Below are 27895 nucleotides of genomic sequence, written 5' to 3' on the forward strand. Positions count from 1 at the left end.
AGTCATATACAATGAAACATTAGAGGGTGGTTATGCTTCAGTTCCACTTCTGGAAAATTGTTGAATGTCTCTCACGGTACTTCCTACCTTCTAAACAAAGAAAAATACACAAGGGAACAGGGAACAGCTTCTAACAAACACAGAGATCATTTACAACACTAAACACATGATTTTAGCAGGATTTTGACTTAAGCAAAGTTTATTTTTGTCCACAGTTACACTCTGATTCCATCACTGCAGCTCAAAATATCATGAGACACCTGTGTGATGAGAACTAGGAAAAAAGACAATATTTTATTAGTAAAATAATCCATACACTGTTAATTGGCTCCCGATATTATATATATCACATCTCGGTCAGATAGACCTCATCAGTCATTAAAGGATAACTTCGGTATTTTTCAACCTGGGCCCTATTTCCCCATGTGTATGTGTGCGTATGATTCATGGGTACCACTTGTTCTAAAATTGGTTCAGTATTGAGGGAGGCGGATGCAGCCGGGAGCCGCGAAACGAGCTAAAACGGTAACGGGGGCAAATACGTCCCGTATAAGTTTGTGCATTAAAAGTGCTTTTTTTCGCCACTGACCGGTTCAGATCGCCAGTGCTATCTCTGTAGATAGCATATTGTAGCGGCCCTGGGGCAGTGGTGAGTGTGGTATGAGTGGAGTCAGCTGTCAGTCAGTGTTGGAGCTGAGAGGGGGAGGGCTGCCCTGCTGGGTACTGTAAGTGAGTATGTGTGTATGAAGTGTGTGTGTTACACCAGAAGAGTCAGAGTTTGGGACGGAGTCTTTTACGTGCTACCCCCTGGAGTGTTACCGGACTTTTTGGAGTGCTCAAATAAACGGGCCTTTTTCCCGAACGCAAGAACAGGATGTCGCACAACACCCCCTAAGTTACAGCTTTCATAGGCTGCCTTTGTCGGACGGCGAGATGCTGAAGTTGTGGCTAGTTGTGCTACAAATGGATGCTAACACTCCTGTCCAGACACTGTGCCTTGCAGACCATCGGGTCTGCAGTGCTCACTTCTCCCAAGATGACTACTGCCAGCCGAAGAAGAGAAGACATCCAATCCCGAAACACCTCTTCCTCAAGAAAACGGCTGTTCCACGAGTAGAGAGAGCTACAGACACAGTGGAGCAAAGCTCTCGCGAGATGACGTCACACACAGCCCAGAGGTAAGGGAAACGCTTAGTATGCTATTTACAGAGATAGCACTGGCGATCTGAAACGGTCAGTGGTGAAAAAAAGCACTTTTATACGGGACGCATTTGCCCCCATTACCGTTTTAGCTCGTTTCGCGGCTCAATACTGAACCAATTTTAGAACGAATTGTACCCATGAATACGCACACATACACATGGGGAAATAGGGCCCAGGTTGAAAAATACCGAAGTTGTCCTTTAACTAGGCTACTTTTCCACCATTTAATTCAGTAGCAAACTGTTTTATGTGACATATTTATCATCATCCAACTAGATGGTAAAAATACTCTATACTTACAGCCTAGTGATACCTACAGGTGATTTAAGAGTCGGCTGACTTTTTGGATAGTGTTTTCAATATTTCCGTTATAAGATTACAGAGTATCATTTACATCCCACGCCACTGACATTTCACTGTCTTGCAGTCGCACACACTTTCAGCACAGTTTCATCTCATATCATATGAAGCAGCCTACTTCATTCATGGTTCTGATGATGTCGTTCGTCATTAACACCCCCGCCTCTTTCATAAACGCACTCCTGGCTGGATAGGAAAACCCAGAGTTGACTGCACTAGTTGATAACAAGCTTTGTAGTGCAGGTTATCCAGACAACCAGTGTTAGGGTTAGTCAGGCCAGATAACAAAAAGATATCCTGGGTAAGTTGAACTGGCTTCAGGAGTTCAAAACCTAAAGATATTCAGTTTGCAATGACATAAATCATCTTATTGGAGAAGCTGAAACCAGAATATTGGTGTCTAATAAAAAAAACAATATTCTTCCAATTTCATTTATTTTAATTGATAATCAAAATTGTTTTCTTTCAAGTGACTTATGAGTAACAGTAGTGATGAGCAATCCTCCAAAAGCTTTAAATCTAAATATGTGAGATAGTGACATACCTGTTGTTATTGCTGGTCATCTGCTTCATGATCTGACAGTAGATCTCATCCCTGAGCGCCTCGTTTTGAGTGGCAGGGCCAAAGATCTGGTCGGTGAGCTCGAGAGGACTCTGCATCTGCTTGGTGGGGTAATCACCCATGTACTTCAGGATCGGTACGCAGCAGTCAAGGAGGAACAGCCATAGTGCTTTCATAAACTTAACATACACTTTGAAAAAGAAAAGTGCGGGCAGATGTCGTTAGCTTGTGATGCTACAGGTGCTTGTTAGGGTAAGGTAGCTGAGGAGGCTTGTTTGGTTCGTTTTTTGGGGTAAGACTGTCGGCATGTTCGTTTGCTTAGCTAGACCAGCTGTCTAGTTATCAAAGCTATATTGTTTTCATCATTATTTGACTGGTAACACTGTAGGATGGGGGAAAGTGATGGAGATATAACACGCAACAAAGGTGCAGAGGCTGGAGTGGTGTGTGCTGTATTCACTGGGTACCACGGCACACCCAAAGGTTGAGCATAGCGTTAATTCAGGCAGGACACAATGTCAAGCTCAGCTCGTATCCCAGCTACATCAGCTGATCTCAAACAGCCCAATCAACTGATGGAGTCAGCTGATAGATCACATGATTCCTTTCTATGCAACCAATTGGCGAATCTCATCCAGGGTGCCCTATTTAAACTGGCCTGCCTACTGTTGCTGCTTCCTCTGCAAGCTGCTTTGCAACCTTCCTCCACCCCAGCTCCTCCTTTTCATGCTGTGTCTGACTTATCAATGTCATTTCTGTTTGGTGTTGATGCTGCTCTGTTCTGTTCCCAGGGGGTTATTTGCTGCTGCTCTCCCTGCCTCAGGCTTTCCATGTAGGCGCATGGAAGGGCAGGGAGGTTTGCCTCTCTGCCTAAGGCTTTCCTCATTTGCACGTGGAAGGGCAGACAGGCGTGCACTCTCTGCCTTATGCTTTCCACGTAGGCCCATGGAAGAGGCTTTCTGCGTAGGCCCGAGGAAAGGCAGAGAGACCCCAGAACAGAGCTATACCGCCAAATATAATACTACAAATGGAAATAAAGTTTTCTTTGACAAAAGTGTTCTTGACTGAACTATGTTTTTGATGTGTGCATGGCAATGTAAACGTAGTCATTGGCTAATGTGTTTGGTGATGCTGGTTATATTGGCAACTTCCAAATGGGAGTTAATCTGGAATCTTACTGTTCATTTCATTTTTGATCAACGGCCATAGACCCAAATGCCTTTGGACTCAAGATAGACCTACAACCAATCGGAGCAAAGGAACAAGTGACGCAGTGCTGAGCAACGGACAGCCTACAGCGTGCAGAGATCAGCTGTGATGGTGAAGCATCATTATGTCTGTAAGCACTTTAGCAGATAGTTCCACATCAGCTGCAGCCATATTGGATGTTTTCGAAAATGCCTCAATGGCGCACCTCTTTACTAAGTTAGGTTTATCCATCCATCCAATCTCAAACACTTATCCGAAGCTGGGATGCGGGGGCAACAGACTGAGTTAAGTATTCCAGACGTCCCTCTCCCCAGCAACGCTTTCCAGCTTCTCCTGGGGGACCCGAGGCGTTCCTAGGCCAGATGAGATATGTAATCCCTCCAGCATGTTCTGGGTCTGCCCCAGGGCCTCCTACCATTGGGACATGACGCCAGCTTTGTGCTTACTGTAATGTCCCTGGCATGAGGATGTGCATACCAAAAATGACGTCTTCACTAGGCTGACCAAACGTCCTCTTTTGCCCGGACATGTCCACTTTTCACGTCCCGTCTGGGCGTCCGGGGGTTTTTATAAACTTATGATAATGTCCGGTTTTCTGTGTGTTTGTGTGTGTGTGTTAGAGTGCGGCACGGGCTGCATATTTCTGCCCGAACGCGAACCGAGCCCGATATTATTTAATGAAAAAAGCACTGAGTTTGTGTCACACAGTTGTTATTGTTACAGGCTATTTAACAGGCCGGGCGTGCGCCGTGGGTTCTCTGCTGCAGAGAGGGAGACCTCCGTGTTTGAGACGGGAGCGGGAGGCGGGAGGTCCGACGCTTCCAGCGAGAGGAGAGGGAGAAATAAAACAAAATAAGATAAAATAGGAAAAACTTGTCTCCCTCTTTTATTTTATTTTCAGCGTTTAATCAAGGCGGAGGCGGGCGGCTGGAGGTCCGAGACTTCCAGCGAGGAGAGAGGTAGAAACAAACAGCCAGTGTGTCTGTGTGTGTTCTGTTCAGGTGTTGTCACGTAAATAACAGTCCCCAAGCAATAAACAGGACAGACAATAGGATTTTATTTATTTTCACACTACATTTTCACTGAAAGCTGACCGAATCCGACCCGAGCCCGAATACAATTTATAGCTACGTTTTTGACCAACCCCGGCGCGACCTGTCGGGTACCGTCGGGCTCGGATTGCCACACTCTAGTGTGTGTATGTGTCCTTATTGGGGCCTATCTGAATTTCTGTCTTTGAGCGATATTATTTTGTAATATAACTGAATTTTCTATCCATACATATAAATTTTAAATATATTAAAATGATAAGGCATCTTTGAGTAAGCTGCAAGTATCATTTAAGTAGGCTATGTCGTGGCCGGCCGAGTGTCCTCTTTTTTGGAAATCAAAATATGGTCACCCTAATTTTGTGTAAAGCACAACAGCTCCGTAAGTTGGCAGTCCCGCCCCATATTGATGGGATCGGATGGGAGGGGGACCAGGCGCATCTGCCAGAACAAATAAAACATGAGTTTGCAGATTCACCTTGTAACCAGGTTAGCCCTTTGCTAGCACAAGTAGCATGTGCCTCAAAGACTCATATTAGCCAAACAGTGTGGAAGGCTGTGTTGAGTATTATGTGCAGGCAAAGAGGAAGGTTGTTATGGGATGCTGGAAGGCACAGTCAGTTGAGCCAAACTCAACAAAACATCATTTATTAACCCACTTGATGACATGCCTGCATTTTTACTCAAAGAAATGCTACAGCGGCTGTGGCTCCGAGGCTCACTGTAGCTCACTAATCGGAAGATCTGTAGTTTGATCCTTGACTCCTCCAGCCCATGGTTGAAGTATCCTTGGGCAAGATACTGGATCCCAAATTGTTCCCAATGTCTGTTCTATCAGTGCGTGAGTGCGAGGGAGTGGTTACTGACTGAGTGGCAGGTGGCACCTTGTGTGGAAGCCTTGGCCTGTGTGTGAATGGGTGAATGTGACATGTAGTGTTAAAGCACTTTGATTGATCAGAAGACTAGAAGAGCCCTTTACAAGTGCAGACCATTTACTTTTTTTTAACGTAACCCTTGTGTGTCAAGGATATCAGTGAAGGCCAGACAGGCTTTGTGGCTGACCTCTGGATTGCCCACCAGCTTCTTGAGGAGGGGCTGTCTGATTGGCTCTCTTGAGTTCGCCCACAGTCTTTCAGGAGCAGCATTCCTGGACATCACCTGACGGTTCACATCCTTAGTGGGCTGCCTGTTGGATCAAGGGAACAAGATGGGTATTCCTGCTGTTAGCACTGTTCCAGTGAGCTTTATCCTGCTAATCAGCTGGTGAAAACAAAATTCAGATACCTGAAATACTCAATGGAGAATTCTTTCAGTGTGGCAAGAGCTAATCTCTGTAGAGTTCCTGTTTCTTTGGGTATGATGTTCTTCCTCTGGTTAGGAGACAAGTTGAGGAGCCTCTGAAATAAAGAAAACAAATTTAATGCTCCACAGATGCCGAGCACAATAACTCATCTGAGGAGGATGTGTCATCGAAACTTCCATACCATGACCTCATTGGTGGGTTTGCTGAGTGTTGGCAGGATTAAGATGGCCTCCATGGGGACGGCTCCTGTTTTTCTTGTGCTCTCGTTTTGGCCCTTTATCCATCCACCCTGCTGAGAAAACTCGTCATCTTTGATTATTATAATGAGCTCTCCTTTCTTAAAGTTCAGGAGTGTGGGGTCATCTGTGGAGGAATGGAAATCAACTCAGATATCAGTTGGCAATTTGCAGAGATATGTGAAAAATTACATAGGTATGAATAAATAAATACATGTATTAATAAAAACAGATAAAAATAGATAAAAAAGTGAATAAATAAACACAGAAGTAAATAAATACAAAAATAAAGAAACAAATGTAGCAGTGAGGACCTCCAAGTTCATTTACATACAGACACAGAAATAAATAAATGTAATGTACAAAATGTAGAAATAAATTTAGGATTTTATTTTTATTTCTAATTATCAACTTTTATTTATCATTTATGCCTTTATCCATTACTTTCACAATTTATTTATTCTTTTTATTTATTTATTCATTCATTTCTGTATTTATTATACATTTATTTGCTTATCTATTAACTTATGCATTTATTTGTCTATGTATTTATTTAAGCATTTCTTTATTCATTTATTCCCGTATTTATTTATTTATTCCTGTATTTTTTTTTTTACATTATTACATTTGCTTTTTTATGCTTTTTTTAAAATTTAATTAAGCATTTATTTATTAATTTATTTGCAAATTAATTTCTTTATTTATTTATTCATACATTTATTTATTTATTCATACTTAAGTCATTTTGTCATATGACCTTAAAAAAGAAAATATAAGAAAAATGAAAATCAGTCCTCTGACCTTCGCTGTCGGCTTCCTTCAGCGTCACAGCATACTGAGATCTCTCTGTCAGTCCACTGAGGAACATTGTGATCAGCTCTGCCATGTCCTCAGCTGTGCTTCCACTCAGAGTGAAGTCTCCTTTCAGTGTCAGCAGGGTCACCACCTGGCCAGACGCTTTACTGTCCCTGGGTCATAACAAAGTAACACCACACTGTTTCACTAACTCTTCCTCACTGTAAACTGGCACACACCTCACTGCTTCCTCCTCTGACTCTCCCCACCTGACGGTGTTGACTCCGGTGACTTCAGGGAAGGAGAGCTCCAGCAGCCTCTTCTCTCGCTCGTCCAGGAAAGTGATGCCAGTCCAGTTTATGGCCACAATGAACTTGTTCTTTGGCAGTGGAGGACCTTAAAAAGAACCAATAAATCATGACTCATGAGGGATATGAGGGGAATTTTGAGATATATACTGTAAAGCAGTTAAGTGTTGCATTTTTTTCTAAATCATTTCAGCCACCCTGAAGAAAAGAGCCTGAGTGCAGGATTAATGTGTGAAGCAGTCAAGGCCCTGTAGCAACCCACAGATATGAGGACTTTCATTTTAGGTCTGCAACTAACAATTACGTTCACCAGTTATTTCTTGATCACTTTCAGAGCATTTCAATGAACAATATAAACACTGATGGGAGATGATATCGCAGAAAGACTCACTATTACGGTTAAAAAAATGCACCACTACCTGAAAAAACAAATATGTTATTAAATGTGTTTGTTATTAGTTTTCTGTTATTATAAGTAACAGAGATGAAAAGTGATTTTGAATAGCCCACAGTTTTCTTTTTGTTTCCCTGCACAACGTACAGCAGTACACGTCACCAGTTTTTTCAAGCTGTCAACACAGCTGGAGAGTGCAGCTTGTGCTTGGCGTGCTTGTGAACCCTCACTTCATTATCGTTATAGTTATCGTTCTTTAGACAATAAAATGTCATAAAAAAACTTAGAATGCCCATGACAGACGCTAGACATTAAAGTGACGTCTTCAAAGGGTTATTCATGATCCCTAAAGTCTCCAAAAGTAGATCAGGAGCCAGAGCCTTCAGCTATCAGGCTCCTCTCCTGTGGAATCATCTTCCTGTTACGGTCCGGGAGGCAGACACCGTCTCCACATTTAAGACTAGACTTAAGACTTTCCTTTTTGATAAAGCTTATAGTTAGGGCTGGCTCTTATAGTTAGGGCTGGCTCAATCTTGACTTGAACCAGCCCCTAGTTAGGCTGACATAGGCCCAGTCTGCCGGGGGACCTCCTATAACACACCAAGCACCTTCTCTCCTTCTCTCTCTCTCCTTAGTTTCTGAAAGGTTGGTTCTTCTTCACTTGCTAACACTCATGTCCTATTACTGCATGTCACTAACTCGGCTTCTTCTTCGGAGCCTTTGTGCTCCACTGTCTCTCAGGTTAACTCATATCGCAGCAGTGCCTGGATAGTTTGACGTGTGTGGTTGTGCTGCTGCCGTGGTCCTGCCAGATGCCTCCTGCTGCTGCTGTTATCATTAGTCATACTTCTACTGTTATTATACACATAATTATTGTCCCATACATATACTATCATATATTAATATATACTTTCAACATATTGTACCATAATTTACTTAAATTAATGTTATTGTAGCTATTATCATTAGCGTCTCTCCTGCATCTCTCTCTGTCTCTGTCTCTGTCTTCCCTTCTGTCTCATTGTGTCATACGGATTACTGTTAATTTATCACGTTGATCTGTTCTGTACAACATCTATTGCTCATCTGTCCGTCCTGGAAGAGGGATCCCTCCTCAGTTGCTCTTCCTGAGGTTTCTACCATTTTTTCCCCGTTAAAGGGGTTTTTTTGGGGAGTTTTTCCTTATCCACTGTGAGGGTCATAAGGACAGAGGGATGTTTTATGCTGTAAAGCCCTGTGAGGCAAATTGTGATTTGTGATATTGGGCTTTATAAATAAAATTGATTGACTGATTGAATGAAATTGGTTGTTTTGTCCAAACCGTCTGAAACACAGATATTCAACTTACAATCATTTAAAAAAAAAAAAAAAAAAAAAGTAGGAAATCCTCATGCTGGAGAAGCTAGACACAAGGAGTGATCGGCATATTAACAACAACAATTAAACACTTGATTAGCAAAATTGTCCACCTCCGATGATTCTATTGATGAATCCTACTCTGTACAGTTACTTCTATCCTGCTGACATGTTGTCAGTTATGAAATTACAACCAGGAACAAGATAGATTTCACTGAAAATTTGATCTGTAGAGGAAAATACCCAGTGTTACGAGACAGCTCAGATGCATCGTTTTGTAAACTGGGTGTTCACAAGCTCAGCAACAGTAAAACTGAAGGAAGACATGTTCTTCCTGGCCCACTTATTCACTCCTAATCAACTACTTTGCTCGAGTCTTAACCCCAGTGGTATCTATAAATAGCTTTGTATATTCCAGCCTGACATAGATACAAAACACAGCAGCAGCTAATTGCTTCACTGTTGATCATTAAAAGTGTTTGTCTCTGTGTTCCTGTGGAAAGTGTAGAAATGTATTGTTATACTGTTGTACTGGACGTGTTTTGTTCTGCCATGAAACAATATTTTTAAGCTGCTGTATGTGGCATTTCTTCTAAAAGACCTGAACTGGTTTTTAATTACTTCAGAGCTAATTTGCCATCACAAATAGAGAAGATTCTGTGCTGTTACTGCAAACTTCTAATATTTAACATTTGAGGAAGGAAAATAATGCAGAATTTTCTGATGCAAGAGTTGGATGCAAGTCTTTAGCAGAAACACTGATTGCTCTAAATCCACTATGTATGTTTTTTTAATGACCGATATAGCTCATTCATTGTCCATTCCATCTAAAGAAATGAATAAAAAAGTAGGAATTAACAAAAGAAACTATAAATTTATTTAGTAGTTTTCTAATGATGGGATCTGGATTCTTGGACTATTTCTAAAGTCAAATTCAATGTTTTTTTTTTAAACCAAAACAAATACAATTTAAAAGGAAGATATACACCGATCAGCCAAAACAAATTACAAAAAGTGAATCTATGATACGAATTAAATGTCCTTGATTTTATTTTCAAACTTTTTAGGGGAGCAGCACTCTCTGTAGAGTGCATGATAACTTCAATCATTTTATCTTTTCAAGTTATTTGTTTTCAAGATTAATATTAACTAGTCCATACCCACTGAGTACAGCATACCATACCATGACTTAGTCATACCAAAAATTTGAAAAAAAACAAAAAAACAACAACATTGGTCCACAGGGGGAGCCACAGCGATCAGTCGCATTTTAGCCATTTTTAAGCATTTTTCTGTTGTTATAGCGCCACCCAGTTGCCAATTAGAGTTAAATTTCTCCAGTCACCTTGAGGCGTCCTGTTCTACATATCTACCAAGTTTAGTAAAAATCGATATAGCGGTTAGGTCTAGATAAGAAATGAGCTCTCTAGCGCCCCCATTTTGTTTGATGGGGTCAATAATGGAGGGGTCCCCTCAGATTATGTGTGGTCATATGCCTACAAAGTTGCGTGGTGATGGGTGAAACCCTTGAGATGTTATACAACTTTATGTGATGAGCCACGCCCTCTGCAATATTCATTGCCTTATAGAAGCTCAGTTTTAGTAAGTTTTCCAACTTTTGCCAAGAGGGAACTTTAGATATTGGTCCCTAGATTATGTTCACCCAGTTTCATGCAGATCGGTCAAACTTCCTAGGAAGAGATCCATTTGAAGTGTTTTTCAAAAAATTCAAAATGGCGGAAAATCTATAAAACTGGAAGTTATGGGTTCTTGAGGCAAATTTGTTCCTCGTGAGGAGAGGCATCTCTGTGCAAAGTTTCATGTCTCTACGACATACGGAGCATGAGATATGCCCATTCAAAGTTTGCAATTTCAATCGGTTGCTATAGCACCCCCCTTTGGCCAATTGATGTAATATTGCTTCATTGGCATCCTCCCATGATCCTCTACCACTGTGCCAAATTTCACATGGATTGACCAAGTCAGTGAGGAGAAAAACGTGGAAAAGACACACAGAGTTTTTGTCATTATATAGTAAGATCACATAAAAAGCATACATATTATCATGACATTGTAATTAGAGTTGCTTAATGAATTTAAATTTCATGTAATTATTTTGATTTGTCGAACATAGAGGCAAGCCAGTCTATGCCGACAGATGCCTACCTGACATTTTGACAACTTCAAAGAACCTCGAGAAGAACATGGGCCACTTCTCTCGGGCGTAGTCGACCATCTCTGCCCTCACTGAATCTGCCTTCTGTTTTGAACTCAGAAACGAACCCTGGTGTGGTTTGAGGAAAACAGACAGAAACTTTAAATTTACTCTGCCCAGTTCTGTTTACGCTGCACCTTCTGGTACGTGCTGTGACTGGGAACTGCCCATTGGTTCGACATCCCATTGGTTCGACATCCCATTGTTCCGACCATATTAAACTCACTGTTCCAAAGTCTGTTCCGAAATCATCATGATGCCCTGTGGTTAAGGTCTGGTTAGGTTTAGGCACAAAAACCACTTTGCTAGGGTCAGGAAAAGATCATGGTGTGGGTTAAAATGAAAAAGAAAGTGACAAACACATAAACTGTGAGCCTGCTCCGCCTCAAGCCAGTCGCGGCGCACCATACACCCGCCACGAGCTGTTCAGCACCACGGACAGTCGAACCAATGGGCTGTCGAACCAATGACATGGACCCCTGTGACTGACCTCAGCGTGATCAGTGCTGACCATCTGCACCCATGTAGCCTCTGATTTCGCCTCCAACAGAGAGCTGTTGATGCACTCCTGAACAGCTTCCTTCACATTTTCTGGACTGCAGTCTGGGCCGTGCTGGATGTATAAATGTTTTGCAGCCAGCTGAACAAGATCATCCTCCTGTACACGTGAGGTGTGGGGGAAAAAAATGTCACGTTTATATCTGCGAATATGACAGGACAAATATGAGCCAAATATGAGCCCACCTTCTCACTCTGGTACTCTCCAAACTTCAGACCGTGGATGATCTGTCTGTAGATGAGGTCTGTGCTGATCTTATCCTCATTGCAGTCGTGCCAGGGGGTGAAGACCTCCTTGCGGAAGAAGAGACGCCAAGGAGCGTGTTGTTCCTGCCCTCCTCTCCTCTTTACCTCCTGCTCGCACTGGGAGATGGCGTCCATCACGTGCTCCCGGCCGCTCCCCAGAGCCCACACCTTCAGGACATTTCAACATGTGAAGTTATGGATATCTAGATATTCTAAAAACATTTTTGGGAATACATTCGTGTAGAAAAAAATTATACACACACATATATAATGATTGATCACTTACTGTACTACAGGAACATACATGTACAAAGAGTGGATGTAACCGCGTACCTTTTCGTACAAGGCGACGTAGACAGAGAAGCCAAAAGTGTCTTTGAGTTTGATTTTGTTCGAGACGAGTTGGCAGATCTCTTTGGAGGTCGATGCAGAGTCGACAGGCAGGTTAATGGAGCGTCCGTCCATCAGCTTCACCGACACAATCATGGGCTTTTTTGTCTTGGTAGCCTGTCACAGTACAGAAGAAAAAGAATCAGAGATACATATTTTTCCTCTGAGGCAGAAGCACAGAGGAAAGCGTGAATCTACACATGGACGAAAGGCTCGTGCACATGACAGTGTGAGATGTTAACATTAATGGCATTCTCCTCTGCTGAGCTGTAACGTTAGCTAGCTCAGTGGTGCTAGGTGAGCTAGCAGTAGATGCATGCTTCCTTCTGCGCAGTGACATAGTTGGTGGGTGCAGACAGAAAATCGTTCACACATATAACTGCTAAAAACATTCCCTATTTAATACTTTTATTTTAGGAAAAGCTGACTTTCAACCTGGACATTTTGACAAATACTTATTCAGTGTTTTCAAATCGGCTGATAAGAAAACCATCACGAGACACTGGCTGCTCTCTGACCCCCCTGCAGTAGAAAAATGGCATAATATAGTTCATGAAATACACATAATGGAAAAAAGACCTTCTCACTTCACCTACAAAAGAACAGATTTACGAAGTAATGGTCAAACTGGATCCCACATCTACGACAGTCACTGCCACCTTTGATACACATCCCTTTTTCACAATGTAAAATAGTTTAAGAAAACTTCATAGGGTGCACACTGTTTTAAAAAGGATCACGAGGAAAGAAGGTCTTAAGTCGTGCTGTTTAACTGCTGTTAGCCCACATTATTCTTTGTATCTGCAAAAACAACTACTCAGAACAAGGTCTGTGGATTATCTTGAGCACTGGGTCATGATTCCTGTAAAGAGACATTACTGTTGAGTTTTTTGAATGTATTTTTTGGAGCATTGAGCACCACAAGCTGAGTGCCATCTTGTTCCATTATACTGGAGAGAGGGCAGACATCTCTACGGCTGATACCTCCAACATTCTGCAACTCACACCAAAAAAAATCTCGACTGATGAATAGCACTACAGATAAGAGGATTTTAGGGTGAACTGTCCCTTTATCTGCCACCAAAATATAATTTAGGTCGGGGCGTCTCTGGCTTAGTGGATAGAACAGGCGCCCCATGTACAAGGCTGTTGCCGCAGTGGCTTGGGTTCGACTCCACCCTGTGGCCCTTTGCTGCATGTCACTCCCTCTCTCTCTCCTCCCTTCACACTTGTCTGTCCTATCCATTAAAGCCTAAAAATGCCCCAAAAAATATCTTAAAAAGAATAAATAAATAAATACATAAATACATACATATATACAGTACAGGCCAAAAGTTTGGACACACCTTCTCATTCAATGCGTTTTCTTTATTTTCATGACTATTTACATTGTAGATTCTCACTGAAGGCATCAAAACTATGAATGAACACATGTGGAGTTATGTACTTAACAAAAAAAGGTGAAATAACTGAAAACATGTTTTATATTCTAGTTTCTTCAAAATAGCCACCCTTTGCTCTGATTACTGCTTTGCACACTCTTGGCATTCTCTCCATGAGCTTCAAGAGGTAGTCACCTGAAATGGTTTCCACTTCACAGGTGTGCCTTATCAGGGTTAATTAGTGGAATTTCTTGCTTTATCAATGGGGTTGGGACCATCAGTTGTGTTGTGCAGAAGTCAGGTTAATACACAGCCGACAGCCCTATTGGACAACTGTTAAAATTCATATTATGGCAAGAACCAATCAGCTAACTAAAGAAAAACGAGTGGCCATCATTACTTTAAGAAATGAAGGTCAGTCGGTCCGGAAAATTGCAAAAACTTTAAATGTGTCCCCAAGTGGAGTCGCAAAAACCATCAAGCGCTACAACCAAACTGGCACACATGAGGACCGACCCAGGAAAGGAAGACCAAGAGTCACCTCTGCTTCTGAGGATAAGTTCATCCGAGTCACCAGCCTCAGAAATCGCAAGTTAACAGCAGCTCAGATCAGAGACCAGATGAATGCCACACAGAGTTCTAGCAGCAGACCCATCTCTAGAACAACTGTTAAGAGGAGACTGCGCGAATCAGGCCTTCATGGTCAAATAGCTGCTAGGAAACCACTGCTAAGGAGAGGCAACAAGCAGAAGAGATTTGTTTGGGCCAAGAAACACAAGGAATGGACATTAGACCAGTGGAAATCTGTGCTTTGGTCTGATGAGTCCAAATTTGAGATCTTTGGTTCCAACCGCCGTGTCTTTGTGAGACGCAGAAAAGGTGAACGGATGGATTCCACATGCCTGGTTCCCACTGTGAAGCATGGAGGAGGAGGTGTGATGGTGTGGGGGTGTTTTGCTGGTGACACTGTTGGGGATTTATTCAAAATTGAAGGCACACTGAACCAGCATGGCTACCACAGCATCCTGCAGCGACATGCCATCCCATCCGGTTTGCGTTTAGTTGGACGATCATTTATTTTTCAACAGGACAATGACCCCAAACACACCTCCAGGCTGTGTAAGGGCTATTTGACCAAGAAGGAGAGTGATGGAGTGCTGCGGCAGATGACCTGGCCTCCACAGTCACCGGACCTGAACCCAGTTGAGATGGTTTGGGGTGAGCTGGACCGCAGAGTGAAGGCAAAGGGGCCAACAAGTGCTAAACACCTCTGGGAACTCCTTCAAGACTGTTGGAAAACCATTTCAGGTGACTACCTCTTGAAGCTCATTGAGAGAATGCCAAGAGTGTGCAAAGCAGTAATCAGAGCAAAGGGTGGCTATTTTGAAGAAACTAGAATATAAAACATGTTTTCAGTTATTTCACCTTTTTTTGTTAAGTACATAACTCCACATGTGTTCATTCATAGTTTTGATGCCTTCAGTGAGAATCTACAATGTAAATAGTCATGAAAATAAAGAAAACGCATTGAATGAGAAGGTGTGTCCAAACTTTTGGCCTGTACTGTATATATATATATATATGTATATATATATATATATACATATATATATATAATTTAGGTCAACAGAAGCCACAAAACATATTTGAATAAAGGTAACAGCCTATAAAAATTAAATTGTAATTGTGTAAATTAGTCCATCAACATTATGAACAGGTCTAAATGAGCATTCATTAACATGATTTACTTCAAGGTGGCCACTCTGCAGTGGGCTATTTATAATTATTTAGTACTTTAACTTTACAGCGTTGGTCAGAAAAAGCAAATGAATCTGTCCACACATTATTAAATCCTCTATTTTCCTTCAAGACTTCTTTTTTTTGTAATTGTAATCCAATAGCTAGAGGCAGCAACCACTACTGAAGTTTGGCTAAATCTAGAGTAAAGGTACCAGGTCGTAGATGTACGACACACATTTTGGTTGATGAAACATGTTTCGGCTACACATTTTTACAATTGTAGAATGCAATAATCACCTTTTAACTATCTGTTTATCAAATTCTACAGGCACAATGCACATGAAACCATTAATTCCGATCCGATCCCGCTCACATCCTCAACTCAGAATATGTACTGTTACCATCTGGCAAATGATACAGATTTAAATATTCATTTGTCCCTACCTCTATTAGAATATTAAATAAGGTAACAGTTTGAGATGTGCAATATATGTTGTTGCTGTGGTCTATCCCCTTACTGTATTTGTTTGGGAACATGTGGGAATGTGTAATATGGGTATTTATTGCTGTGTGAATGAGCAGTATAGGTAGTATTGTATTTATTTATTGTTGTGCATACGTGCAACTTTGTTTATTTATGTATTTGTTGTGCAAATATGCAACTCTGTTGTTATTTTGTTGTGCAAATGTGCAACTTTACCTGTCTTCTCCTTTCTGTAATTTTAACAATGGCGGCAGCTTGTCTCAGCTCATGGAGTCCAAGACAAATTTCCCTTCGGGGACAATAAAGTATCTATCTATCTAATTCATCTCAGTACCTGCAGCTCTAGCCAGGCTGGAGGCTCCCCTCGCACTCCATTTGTCACTGTGCGCCGCAGCCTGTCAGCACAGTAGGCAGCGTAGCCTCCTGGAGCGAAACGGATGAAACTTTGAAGGTACTGCCAAGACAAGAGAGAGGAGGAGATGAGCAAAACATCACAGCATGCGGCACACCGGTAATCAGAGTGGAGCAGCCAACATAAGTGTTTGTACTTACTCTGAAGAAGCGATCACTAGGAGGGAAGACGCCCAGACAGAGGGACAGCAGGATCCAGCCACGGAAGTAGCTGTTTCGATTGTTGTTATCCTGAAGCTGCTTGCAGATCTGACAGTAAATCTCATCCCTGGACAAACAACACATAAATACTGCATTAGTAGAGAATTTAAAGGATAGTTATGAGTTTTTAAAATAGGGTTGTATGAGGTAGATACTAGGGCTGGGTGATATGTCCTGCAAATTGTATCACAATATTTTTAGGCTCAGAAAATAACTGTAACATGCTCATGTTTAACCCAAACAATGTGTCACGTGACTGCAGTTGGTTCAGATCAAGGTCGGAACACGTTCTCACCACAAACGAACCGCACCAGAGTTCGTCTGTAACCGTACCGTGACCACCTCTTCAAGAAGATCTCAGTCCGGTTGTTTTGGTGCGCACCTGAGTGTGACTGCTGTGTTCACACCTGCCCAAACGAACCGCACTTAGGGGGCAAACCAACTTGAGTTCGATTGAACCAAACCAAACAGGGCAGGTGTGAAAGTGTGATATTGAAATGGAGCTTCTGTTACCTGAGGTCACGTCTGACAATGGCATATCCCACAATAATGTGGAGTTTTTCGAGAGATGTCAGTGGCCGCTCCAGGGTGGGTCCTTCTCCGATCATGACTTCAGTGTCCTCCTTCACAGTCTGCAGGGTGGGAGGCTTGGACACTTCAGTCAGATCCTCGGACTGCAACAAAACACATGGCATTTCCTTCAATACATTTAAAAAATGGTTGAGAATGAGAAGCTCACAGCAACAAATATTTTTTTTACCTCCTCCATGATGATGGAGGGTTTCCTGAAGTTTGAAACGGATCTTGGTATTCCGTTTTCTTGAATGGTCGATGCTTTTCTGTTTCTGGACAGTAGGTCAGTGAACATGGATCCCTTTCTGCCTTGCGGGGCCCCTTCTGGCACAGTGTAAACCTTCGGGTTTGTCTCAGTGGGCACAGCAGAAGCCTTCCTGTTTCTTGTCAGGAGGTCTGTGAAAATAGAGCCCCTTTTGTTTTGTGTTGGCTCCTCGGGTATTGTGGAAGGCTTCCTTTCTTTTTTACTCCTCAGCACCCTCTAAAAAGCCAGAAATTATATTTTAAAATCTATGACAAACTAATGTTAATCAACAACAAAAGTCCTAGCTTTGTAAGGATATTTACCTGATCCAGGCCAACCATGTGGCTGAGACGTCTGTCCTTTCTGTAGATCAGCTCCTGTGGCATAAAGCGTTCCTGTGTGGGGGTTCCCTTAGCCCGAACCTGCTGGTTCTTTGGCTCGGGGAGGTCTCCCATGAACCTCAGGATGATCCACCACACTGTCAGTGAAGCCTGGTGATCACAGAAAGGTAAGTTAATGAAACAAACAGATATATTCCTCACATAAGAACAACTGAAATGATGAATTAAAGTGGTCTAAGAGAAGCACCAGGACGTCTCCTTCATCTTCGTGGTACAGCAGCGGCTGCCGAAGCCTCTGACGGATGTGGGTGTGGGTGGCCGCACCCTGGAAGTACATGGAGGCAAACTTGGAGAAGGAGTACTCATCCAGGTCATCGTAGTCTTCTTTGGGAAGATCATCCTCCATTGGGATATCGTCGATGTCTATCTCCTCGATGACTGTCTTTCTCTCCTCAAGTTTCTGAAAACAGATACAGACGTGTACAGACGGACTCTAAAAGGGACACAAAATGTGCACAGCTTCCAGTTACCGAACCTCGAATCCCACAGGTGCTTGCCCCTCCCGCCCTCCAACCACAACGGGCAGGAAGTCAAAGATGCTGTCCACCATCTCGTCTTCTGTGATGGACTCCATCTGAGCTTTGTCCTCCATCTCTTTCTTCCGCCTCAGCACTTCCTCCAAGCGTTTCTGTCTCTCCAAAATGGCGCGCTGCTCTTCTTCTTTCTCTTTAGCAGAGAGGTACATCTGACAGAACACGACACAAAAGAAAATCAGGAACAGAGAATTGTCTGCAAAGTAATTACTATTAAATAAATAATGACCCTTAAACTGTAGAATTATGTTTCTGCTGCTGGTTAGAGTGGTAGCATTTGCGCAGATTGGGGCTGCTTTGCTTATAGACACCTTGGCATTGGTTACTGAAGCATGAGCTCCTAACAAACTGTCCTCTATCACAGTAATTCCTAACCATAGGGGAATGTGGAAAGATTATGGAACAGCTCAAATAATATAAAAAAGTAGAAATTATGATTTGATTTTTAAATATACCCACATTTTTATGAGATGGTACTTTGTAGACGTGGAATTTTCACCAATGATTAGAAGTTGTGCGCAAATGCTTGTGTGCAATTTGTCCAAACATCACCGAACTTGATGGATATTATTAATTAAGCTACTGAGGCATGACACCAAAATGAGAAGCGTGGTCCAGATCAGATGTGGTGATAAATTAATTACCATCTGTCCAATTGTCATAAACCCTGTTAGTTATCTTTGATACAGGTGTCGAAAATTGTCGTAGGACAAGATCCTTCAGAGATTTCAACTTTAAATGGTCCATGCTGGCTTAAAACCTGGCATCAGCGCTTGCAGCTATATCTTCAAATTGTCATATGGGAATTTTGTGCATTTGTCATCACAATAACCAGTTTGCCTCCTATAGCTAATTTCACAGTACACATCACAGTGCATTTGTTAGCAAGCTAGCAGGGGAGTCACAATAATTAGCTAAAAGTAAAAAGCTAAAAGTAATGGATAAATATGTAGTTAACAGCAATGAATGACAGCTTGAATAATGACCTAAAATTCACAGATAAACAGATGAAATAGCGAGCTAAAGTAAATGGTTGCACAATTAGCTAAAAGTAACGGAAAAATGGTTGACATTAATGGAGGAGCAAGTTTAGCTAAAATTAGTGTATAAATGGTTTAGATAGTTTGGCATGATAGGATAAACGTGTAATAGTTAACAGTAATTGATGACAGTTGAAATAATGACCTAAAATTAACAGGTAAACAGGTGAACTTGCGAGCTAAAATACCCCAAAATAGATAGAGTTGAAAGTAATGGACATCTGGAACATGATGGGCAGTGTCGATGAAAGGGTTATTGAATTCATCTATACACGTCACACAAAAAAGGTTGGCAACGTCGACTGTCCGAGATAAAACCAGCAGGGACTTTAACCTTCTTACGCAACTGTCACCCAGAGAAGGCTCTTCGTAGTCCTTTAAGTTGAACTTACATCTGTCTTAATCTTTTTGACCCTCTTTCGTGCCAGCACACCCCTGGTATGCGCCTGCAGGAGGATTACAGCATCTCTCTTGCGCTTCCATTCCTTCTTGGCCAGGTACCCTCTGGTTCGGGCCTGCACCACGATGGCTGCCTCCCGCTTCCTCTTATACTGGACGTGAAGCTGGCGAGATCGAACCTGCGCCTGCAGCCTCGCAAAGCCAAGCTGGACCTACAACAAGAACACAGTTAAAGGGGATTTATTGCACATCAGGCCTGTATTTTCACTTTGATGAATCCTGATATGTTGAACAGCGACTCACCACTTTGTACAGCTTTCTGCCTTTGTGTCCTCTCCAGTGTTTCTGAATGACAAGAGCGGCGGCCCTTTGCCTCAGGTAGTGTCTCCTTCAGAGGGCAAGAATCACACAGACATGAAGTCACACAAGCAAAAATATAATAAATAAAAAGCCAAGCAGTTAATTTTACAGCTTTTGTCTCATACCTGTATTTGTAGCCTCTCAGGACTTTCTGGATCATAAGTGCCTTCTTGTTTAGTTCTTTCATTCGCTCCAGTTCGAGCATGGTGTCATGGAAGTCCTGTGAGGAAACCGTAGATTAAGTGACTTAAGTGATCATGTTCATTAATGTGCGCTGTCCTTTTCTAAATAACATAAACATAAACAAGCGGGAAAAAAAGGTACCAAACACAATTTCAGATAACTGATTTTCAAAGTAAATTATTTAAATAGTACAAATTCAGTGGCACTGGAATTTTAGCCTGCTTCAGCAGTGGTTGAATTTCGTAGTTAAGTATTCAGTTGCTGATAACATTTAAATTAGTTTGTCCATTGTATGCCTTCACACATATCCAGCCCTAACAACAGACTGTACATCAAATGTAAGGCAGCACCTTGAGGAAGATCTTCGTCTTGCCAGTCTTCCAGTCGCCCTCTCCGGTGAGCAGAGACTCACAGATGCTTTCACAGCATTTCTCTTTACTTTCCTGTCAGAGCAAAATAATCGTCATAAAATCAAAGTATGACTTAAGTATCAATAAAAAATAAATGTATAAATAAATAAATAAATGTATAACTAACTAATTAACTAAATAAATAAATAGATAGATAGATACAGGAATAAAAATAAATCTGTAATATAAATAAATAAATAAATAAATGAAAAACATTAAACACGGAAACAAATAAATGTTTTAAAAAAATACAGGAATATATAAATAAAATGATAAATAAATGCTGAAATAAATACATAAATAGACAAATCATAAAAAAATAAATAAAAGTTAATTAAACAAGACATGAATAAATTAATATCCTAAATTTACTTATACATTTTTGTACAGCATACATTTATTAATTAATTAATGAGGAAGGAGGACCTCACCTCTGCATTTGTGTCTTTATTTATCCACTTATTTATTTATTTCAACATTTATTTATTCATTTAATTAGTTTATTTATTTCAGTAGTTATTTATTTATTCATTCCTGTATTTATTTATTTATTTATACACTTCTTTTGTTTATTTATTGTTATTTTTCATCCTCCATAATAAACACAGCAAGAGAAAATGAGAAAAGGTGTGACAATGTCATGATCAGAATGATCACGCTAAAACCTCCAACTTACTATTTTGGGATCACAGATGGACGTTTTCAGGAGGACGCGGTAGCGATTCAGAAACTCCTCGAATGTGTAGCGCACAGGATATCCTGCTTTGCGGATCCTGATGGTCTCCATCATACCGGAGTAGCGGAGCTGACGCATGCACAGGTCTCTGTCAAACAGCTGAGGCACACCAAATTGTTTCATTCATTTTCGGTACAGATGAAAATAAGTTTTATTTTTGGCTTAGCGAACGCAGCTTCTCTCCTCACCATGGGCTTCTTGAAGTCATTGGGTTTAATGCAGCGTATGAAGTAGGGCTGGCACACAGTCAGTGTTTTCATCAGAGAATCCAGAGACTGGCGGAACTGGCCAGTCAGAGTTGGCATGCGCTTCTTGTTATCATTCGCTTGCTGTCAGACACAAACCAATGTCACATCGTGTAAGTCGTAACATACAATAATGTTATTCCAAAGGTCCAGTGTGTAAGATTTAGGGGGATATAATGGCAGAAATGCAATATTATAATTAATAATAAATCCTTTTTTTTTAATACAAAACAGCCTTTTTTCTTAGTTTTTACCAATTTAAATCACTTGGTCTGTTTGTTCTGGAGAGGAGGAGACCTCTGTGGATAATTAGGCTCCCGGTAATAACCTCCTGAACATCTGGACCAGAAATAAGGTGAGCACACATTAGTAGGTGCCCATCTGCAATGTACCAAACATTGTTGGAAACACACATTATTTTAATGTGAAACTTCTTTATTCAGTGTTTCTACCGGTTTAAATCAGTAGGTCTGTGTGTTTGGAGAGGAGGATAATTCATCTGTCGTGGAAATCCTCCTGAACAATGAACATTTGAGGATTTCTCACCAGGAGAAGCTTCGGCTGGTTGCTATCTGTAGTCCTCGTCACTAAATGCCAATATATCCCCCTTAATCTTATATATTGTTCTTTAATCTGTCTCATGCTGAAGCTAAAGGCTGCACTGACCCTGAGGCTGTTGCTGGCGGTAGTGATGATCATCCTGGGGTTGGCGATGCTCTTGATCGTATTGGAGGACAGCACATCATGAAACGCCTTCTTGAGGAGTTTATTGGTGGAGGTCTCCACCAGCTGAATCAGATCTGAGCTGAGGGCATCACGGTTTTTCTCGAGGAAACCTCAAAACGAGACAGACACAGTGAGAACATCACTCAGGATTTGCACAAGAATGGGTTGTTAATTTTGAAAGCTTTAAAAGTACCTTTTGAATCGTAGTAGACCTCTCCAGCAAAATGCCTGATTCCAAACTGCGTCTCGTAGTTGTTCTTGGGGGGAATATAGATGTCCCCTTTGCCATGGACCTGATTCATTTTTTGGAGCAGGGTGGTGTCTGTGCCCTGAACAACAGAAGAGAGTTAAAACCTCCTTTTTTTTGTTCCATTGTACTTTTTCGACATACAAGTAGGATACAAACCTTGGGGAAGTTGCTCTCCTCATCAATAAGTGCCAACATGTTCAGAGGTTTGATGGCCAATATGTCCAAGGTGCCCTGGTTGTCTTTGTATTCAATGTGCTTCCAAACAATGTTTTCACGGGCGTACTCCTCCTGCTCCAGCTTGAAAACATGTCTGACGAAGAACTGCTGCAACTGCTCGTTGGCATAGTTGATGCACAGCTGCTCAAAGCTGCAACAAGTCATCAAATGCAACAGAAAGATGGATTTTAGTCAACGTTACAATGTGTTCTATGTTTCTAACAAAATCATCATTATAGCTCTAATGTAATGACAGCGGTTATAAACGCAAACCTGTTCTTGTTGAAGTTCTCAAAGCCAAAGATGTCGAGCAAGCCAATCGACTGCCGGACATCTTTGGAGTCCTCAGCTGGTTTGTAGACGGCAGTGTTGACTTTGTCCACAACCCAAAGGAAAAGTCTTCCATAAATAGCCTGGACAAATGACACAGAGGACAGCTTACTGATTATGCACAGCATTACACAAGACAACACTAAAGACCTGAATGTCAGAGGTTTTGACACAGACACTCAAGGTATTACATCAATGCTATGATAAATGACTGCATTGTTATCTGCATCTGGTCTTAGCCTAGTTTTAGTTTTCTTATTTTAGTTTCAATCAGGGATGATTTATTTGTTGCCAGATCTTGTGTTGTTTTGTTGTTGTCAGGGGTTAAGCTGCTGTCTTGGCCTGGTCTCCCGTTAAAAGAGGTTGCCAACCTTGGAGTCAATAAAGGGGAGCATATTAAAGAATGGTTGCCTCAAAGATAAATCCGAAATACCTTTCATCTACTGCCAGCTGCAGTTCAAAGTTTCCACACGTCCAACATGTCAGAAACAAATAGCTGCATTTCTGTTAGCCGTGCTATGCTGTAATGTTACTTTGAGCTAATGTGAAGATAGCAAATCATGACAAAATACATTAGCATGTACCCTTAGCATGGTGACATGATAAAATGCTAAACGTTAAACTGCGCCGGTAAAGTTAACATACTGTAGCTGTATTAACTAGGATCATACCAACATACTGGCTTTAGCATGTAACCTAAGCATGTTAACATGATAAAATGTTGGGTGTTAAATTGTGCTGGTAGAATTAACATGTTGTAGATAGGCGATATCAAGGATTCTTTAAGGAAGGAAAGGTTAGCGTTCGAGGAGCCAGACTTTGGTCCCAGTTCTATTGAAGTCAATGGGGCGGACACAGCAAACCACACTTTAACGCATCATATCTTTGTTATTCCACCTTCGACTGAAAAATCCTTCCACCAGATTACAAAACACATGTTACGTGATACATACTGATGTTTTTTTTCTCTAAATATGTGCATTATTTTTCCTTGTTATTGGTCTCCAGACAGATCATGGCTCTGTCCAGCAGGGGCTGGGATGAGCCATAATTCAATCAAAGTTGGAACAACAAAGATATGACGGATTAAAGAGTGATTTGCAGTGTCTGTCCTATTGACTCCAATAGAACTGTTGTTATGACCATACTTTCTTTTTAGTTTCCTTGGCCTATATTAACTAGTATTATACCAACATACTGACATTAGTATGTTTCCTTACATGCTAAATGTTAGCATGTTAACAAAAATAAACGTTAAGTCAACATATGAGTATACTTCAAACATTGATATCCATTGAAAACACCACCTGAATCAACAATTCCATTATGTTTTTTCCATGGCCCAAAAAGTTCAATTAATATGTGTGAACATGAGCTACTCTCTTTCAAAGCCAGAAACTAGAGAAGTGAGTCTCAACCTTGTGATGTCATTGGGTATAAAGCCTGGAGTTGCTTCATGGACAATAAATGGGAGTCTGATTTTGTGGACCCACAGAATGTTTGGTTTAAATGAGCTTCATCCTATTGTAGCATTTTCATTTATCACGAAGACAATGTACTCATACATAGAGAACATTCCCCTGGCTGCTCTCAGTTTGATCTATAACGTCTTTCACCATTCATTTTCTGTGGAGCAGCTCCAGACTTTATATCCTATGACATCACAAATTTGAGAACAGAACAGCTAGACCAGTCGTCCTCAAGAGGTTATCATGCTTTATGTAGAGTTTGAAAAGTCCTAAAACATCCACAGTACATCAGGTTTCACTTTCTTGCCTGATTAGCTTTTTCGTCCATCCATTGATAGGTTTAGTATAAATTAACATCAGCTACATCAACTACATTTTCCCCTTATGAAACCACTTCAAGACTGCTGTTACCTTGACGAAGGCGTCCCTGCCGTCCACAGCCTGGACAGAGGTCAGAGGTTTGGTAACGCTCTCTCTGGCTGTCATAAAGGAACGCTGAGTCAGACTCCTCTCCAGTGCTTTGAGATCCACCTGAGGTGATGGGACAAACAGTCAGACCATCTCAGCTTCTTTTATTTGCTTTTTTAGAGAAAAGCACACATACCTCCAAGAGTTGGCTGGCCATGTTGAAATGAGATGATGCGAGGATGTCACAGCCCTCCAGGTTATTTACTATGGTGCCTGAAATATGCAAGAAAATAAACTTTAATGGCTCAAAAGATGCAGTTATTTATATATATCTAAAGTACATGAGTGTAATTGTACAGTGCTGTCCTCCTTACCTTCAAAGTCCACATTCCCGAGGTGAAGGATAGCAGCGAGCAGTTTGGAGATTTCCCAGGAGTCATTCTCTGTGAACATGAGGATCTTCAGAGCGGAGCGGAAGTGGGCGTATTCCTTCACATCATCACGTCCTTCACAGCTGGTGCAGTTACCCTGGCGATTAAATTTAAATGTGAAAGAATTATCTTCCAATTAGTGGACGACCTGCTCTACGTCTGAGCCCCAGCCATCCCAACATCTATACCATCTATCTAAAGATGATGGAGTATCCGTAATGACAGCATTTTATTAACATTTCACCAAGTTATTTCAGTACCATGGTCAGATAGTTGTACTCAGCAGCAGTCCCAAGGGAAAGAATCTTCTTCTGCTCAGCGGGCATCCCCATCAGCATGTAGTAAAAGATGTGGTAGTTTCTTTCCTCAGGCGCCTGCACATGAAAGCACACGTTCTTTTACCACAAGAAAATCTGACTTGTACATCATGTTGCTGCTCTGTCAGCTAACCAGTCCACCCACCTGGCGACAAACTCGGGACTTCTCCAGCAGGTACTGCTCAATGCGGGCCCCTTCGATGGCCCCGCCCTTGGTGAAGTTGATGTCAATGTACTTCCCGAAACGACTGGAGTTATCATTACGAATGGTTTTGGCATTACCAAAAGCTGAGAAGAAAACAGCGATGCATACCAAAGTGGATTAGGTTAAAAAAGAGGGGGATTCAGCTGATTATGAAGACTATCCTATAACTTGATGTCGGTGTTTGGCTCATACCCTCCAAGATGGGGTTTGCTTCAAGAATCTGCTGCTCGATCCACGAGTGCTGGCCGCTCACTGCAGCCAGGAACTGCAGCATAAGCTTGGTGCTCTCAGTTTTCCCTGCTCCTGACTCTCCACTGACAGAAAGATTCAACAATGTCAGTTGTGTGGCATGGAAAAATACATTCTTCCTTTATTATTCATTATTTAAATTCTTTTCTGCCTTACAAATGTTTTTGACTGTTTCTCACCTAAACCTCTGCTTTAAACCCGTGGAAATGTGGTTTAAAACTTCTCAACATTAAAAAAGGGGTTCCACAAGGATCAGTTTTAGGTCCTGTTTTTTTCCCCACAATCTATAATAATAACCTAAGCTGTATGTTAATAACTGTTGATTCTATTTCTATGCAGATTACAGAAACAATTGAGCATGAATGCCCACTTATGCACACACAAAATTGTTTTAAATATGAAAAGAAGAAGAGTTTCTTGAGAGAGAGTAAACTAGCTATTAAGTTTCATATTCTCAAAATGATAAACTCAAACTTGGCTTCTTGAATAGACACGAAAATCTTCTCTAAAAACAGCTGTAAACATCTAGTTCAGTCTATATTTCCTCTTACTGTGGATAATGGTGATGTAGTTTCTGTGCACATCACCGTTTTTCCCGAGGTCCCTAAACGGCCCACATCACAGCACCATTTGTTTCATTATCATTTTATTCAGTCATTTCATTATTCACTGCCTCCTCATCATTCATGAACTATTAAGTCAAAAGCTACCTACACATTTATCTAACCCTCTGAAAAAGTAGAATACTGTAAACCCCACATTCACACAGTGCCCTTGAAAAATCAGCTTTCCGTATCTTTGAAGTTTTTATAAAACTCAAGGACTTGTAGTTTCTCAGTTTGTCATCATTATTAAAACAGCACCTCCAGGTTTTTCTCTAAGCTTTAAATGATATTTTTTCCTTGATATCATTCATTTGTCTTCTGTATCTTTTTTATGGTAACCTGTGACAAGGCTGTAGAGCTATAATGAGTATTTCAATTATTTGGTAATTTGTCAATTATTTTTTCTAATAATCAATTAAATGTTTGATCCATACAAAGTCAGCTAATACCCAAGCTGACATTTCAGAATGTCTAGTTTTGTCCAAAACACAGACATTCAGTTTACTAAGGGCGTAAATAAGTAAATACAACAATTAATAGGTACAAAATTTAAAAAATGGATGGATTGGAAAGAAATAATGCCTAAATAAATGCAGAGGTTAGAAGTTCCTACCTTATTAACATACTGACACATACATTTATTCAATTAATCAATTTATCTTCTTTTTAATTATCAACTTTATCTATTTGTTTCCACATTTATTTTAACACTTTTTTTAGCATTTATTTATTTGTCTTTATTTATCAATTTATTTCAGCATTTATTCTTTCCTGTATCTAATATATTTAGTTATACGTTAATGCATTCCTGTATTTTTTTTTGTACATTTATTTATGCATTATCATATTTCTTAATGCATTTATCTGTATTTATTTGTTTCAATATTTATTTTTTCCTGTATTTATTACATTTATTCATGCATTAATGTATTATTCTATTTATTTGCACATCTATTTTGCATTTCCATACTTTCATTCATTTCTGTGTCAAGGCAGGATGTCCTAACTTTTGCATTTATTATTATTATTTTTTTTTATTCATTGCCATATTTATTTCAGCATTCATTTATTCTTTTGATTAATTTAATTAATTAATTTCCAGATTTATTTATTTATTCCTGTATTTATTTATACATTTTTTCACACTATTTATTCATACAAAT

At 40.8% G+C, this 27895-nt stretch overlaps 1 protein-coding gene across 1 annotated transcript in view; it reads right to left on the reverse strand.

Moving 5' to 3' along the window:
• myo7ba (myosin VIIBa) overlaps positions 1-27895 on the reverse strand; it is a 222945-nt gene that overhangs the window by 9351 nt on the left and 185699 nt on the right. The window contains exons 7-39 of the mRNA XM_033621914.2: positions 26071-26192; positions 25819-25961; positions 25617-25730; positions 25300-25453; positions 25122-25198; positions 24929-25048; positions 22992-23131; positions 22659-22869; positions 22446-22581; positions 22193-22362; positions 21470-21610; positions 21222-21380; positions 20486-20578; positions 20078-20172; positions 19896-19980; positions 19586-19804; positions 18096-18305; positions 17808-18020; positions 17543-17710; positions 17163-17456; positions 16916-17076; positions 16343-16469; positions 16125-16244; positions 12128-12301; positions 11735-11962; positions 11481-11648; positions 10942-11059; positions 6987-7113; positions 6724-6890; positions 5868-6049; positions 5668-5780; positions 5415-5569; positions 2108-2261 (exon numbers count right to left, since the gene is read on the reverse strand). Of these exons, the coding sequence (XP_033477805.2) occupies positions 2108-2261; positions 5415-5569; positions 5668-5780; positions 5868-6049; positions 6724-6890; positions 6987-7113; positions 10942-11059; positions 11481-11648; positions 11735-11962; positions 12128-12301; positions 16125-16244; positions 16343-16469; positions 16916-17076; positions 17163-17456; positions 17543-17710; positions 17808-18020; positions 18096-18305; positions 19586-19804; positions 19896-19980; positions 20078-20172; positions 20486-20578; positions 21222-21380; positions 21470-21610; positions 22193-22362; positions 22446-22581; positions 22659-22869; positions 22992-23131; positions 24929-25048; positions 25122-25198; positions 25300-25453; positions 25617-25730; positions 25819-25961; positions 26071-26192 (5058 nt within the window). The remainder of the gene's footprint in view (positions 1-2107; positions 2262-5414; positions 5570-5667; positions 5781-5867; positions 6050-6723; positions 6891-6986; positions 7114-10941; positions 11060-11480; positions 11649-11734; positions 11963-12127; positions 12302-16124; positions 16245-16342; positions 16470-16915; positions 17077-17162; positions 17457-17542; positions 17711-17807; positions 18021-18095; positions 18306-19585; positions 19805-19895; positions 19981-20077; positions 20173-20485; positions 20579-21221; positions 21381-21469; positions 21611-22192; positions 22363-22445; positions 22582-22658; positions 22870-22991; positions 23132-24928; positions 25049-25121; positions 25199-25299; positions 25454-25616; positions 25731-25818; positions 25962-26070; positions 26193-27895) is intronic.

The sequence above is a fragment of the Epinephelus lanceolatus genome, chromosome 6 (assembly GCF_041903045.1).
Source record: "Epinephelus lanceolatus isolate andai-2023 chromosome 6, ASM4190304v1, whole genome shotgun sequence".
Taxonomy (NCBI): domain Eukaryota; kingdom Metazoa; phylum Chordata; class Actinopteri; order Perciformes; family Serranidae; genus Epinephelus; species Epinephelus lanceolatus.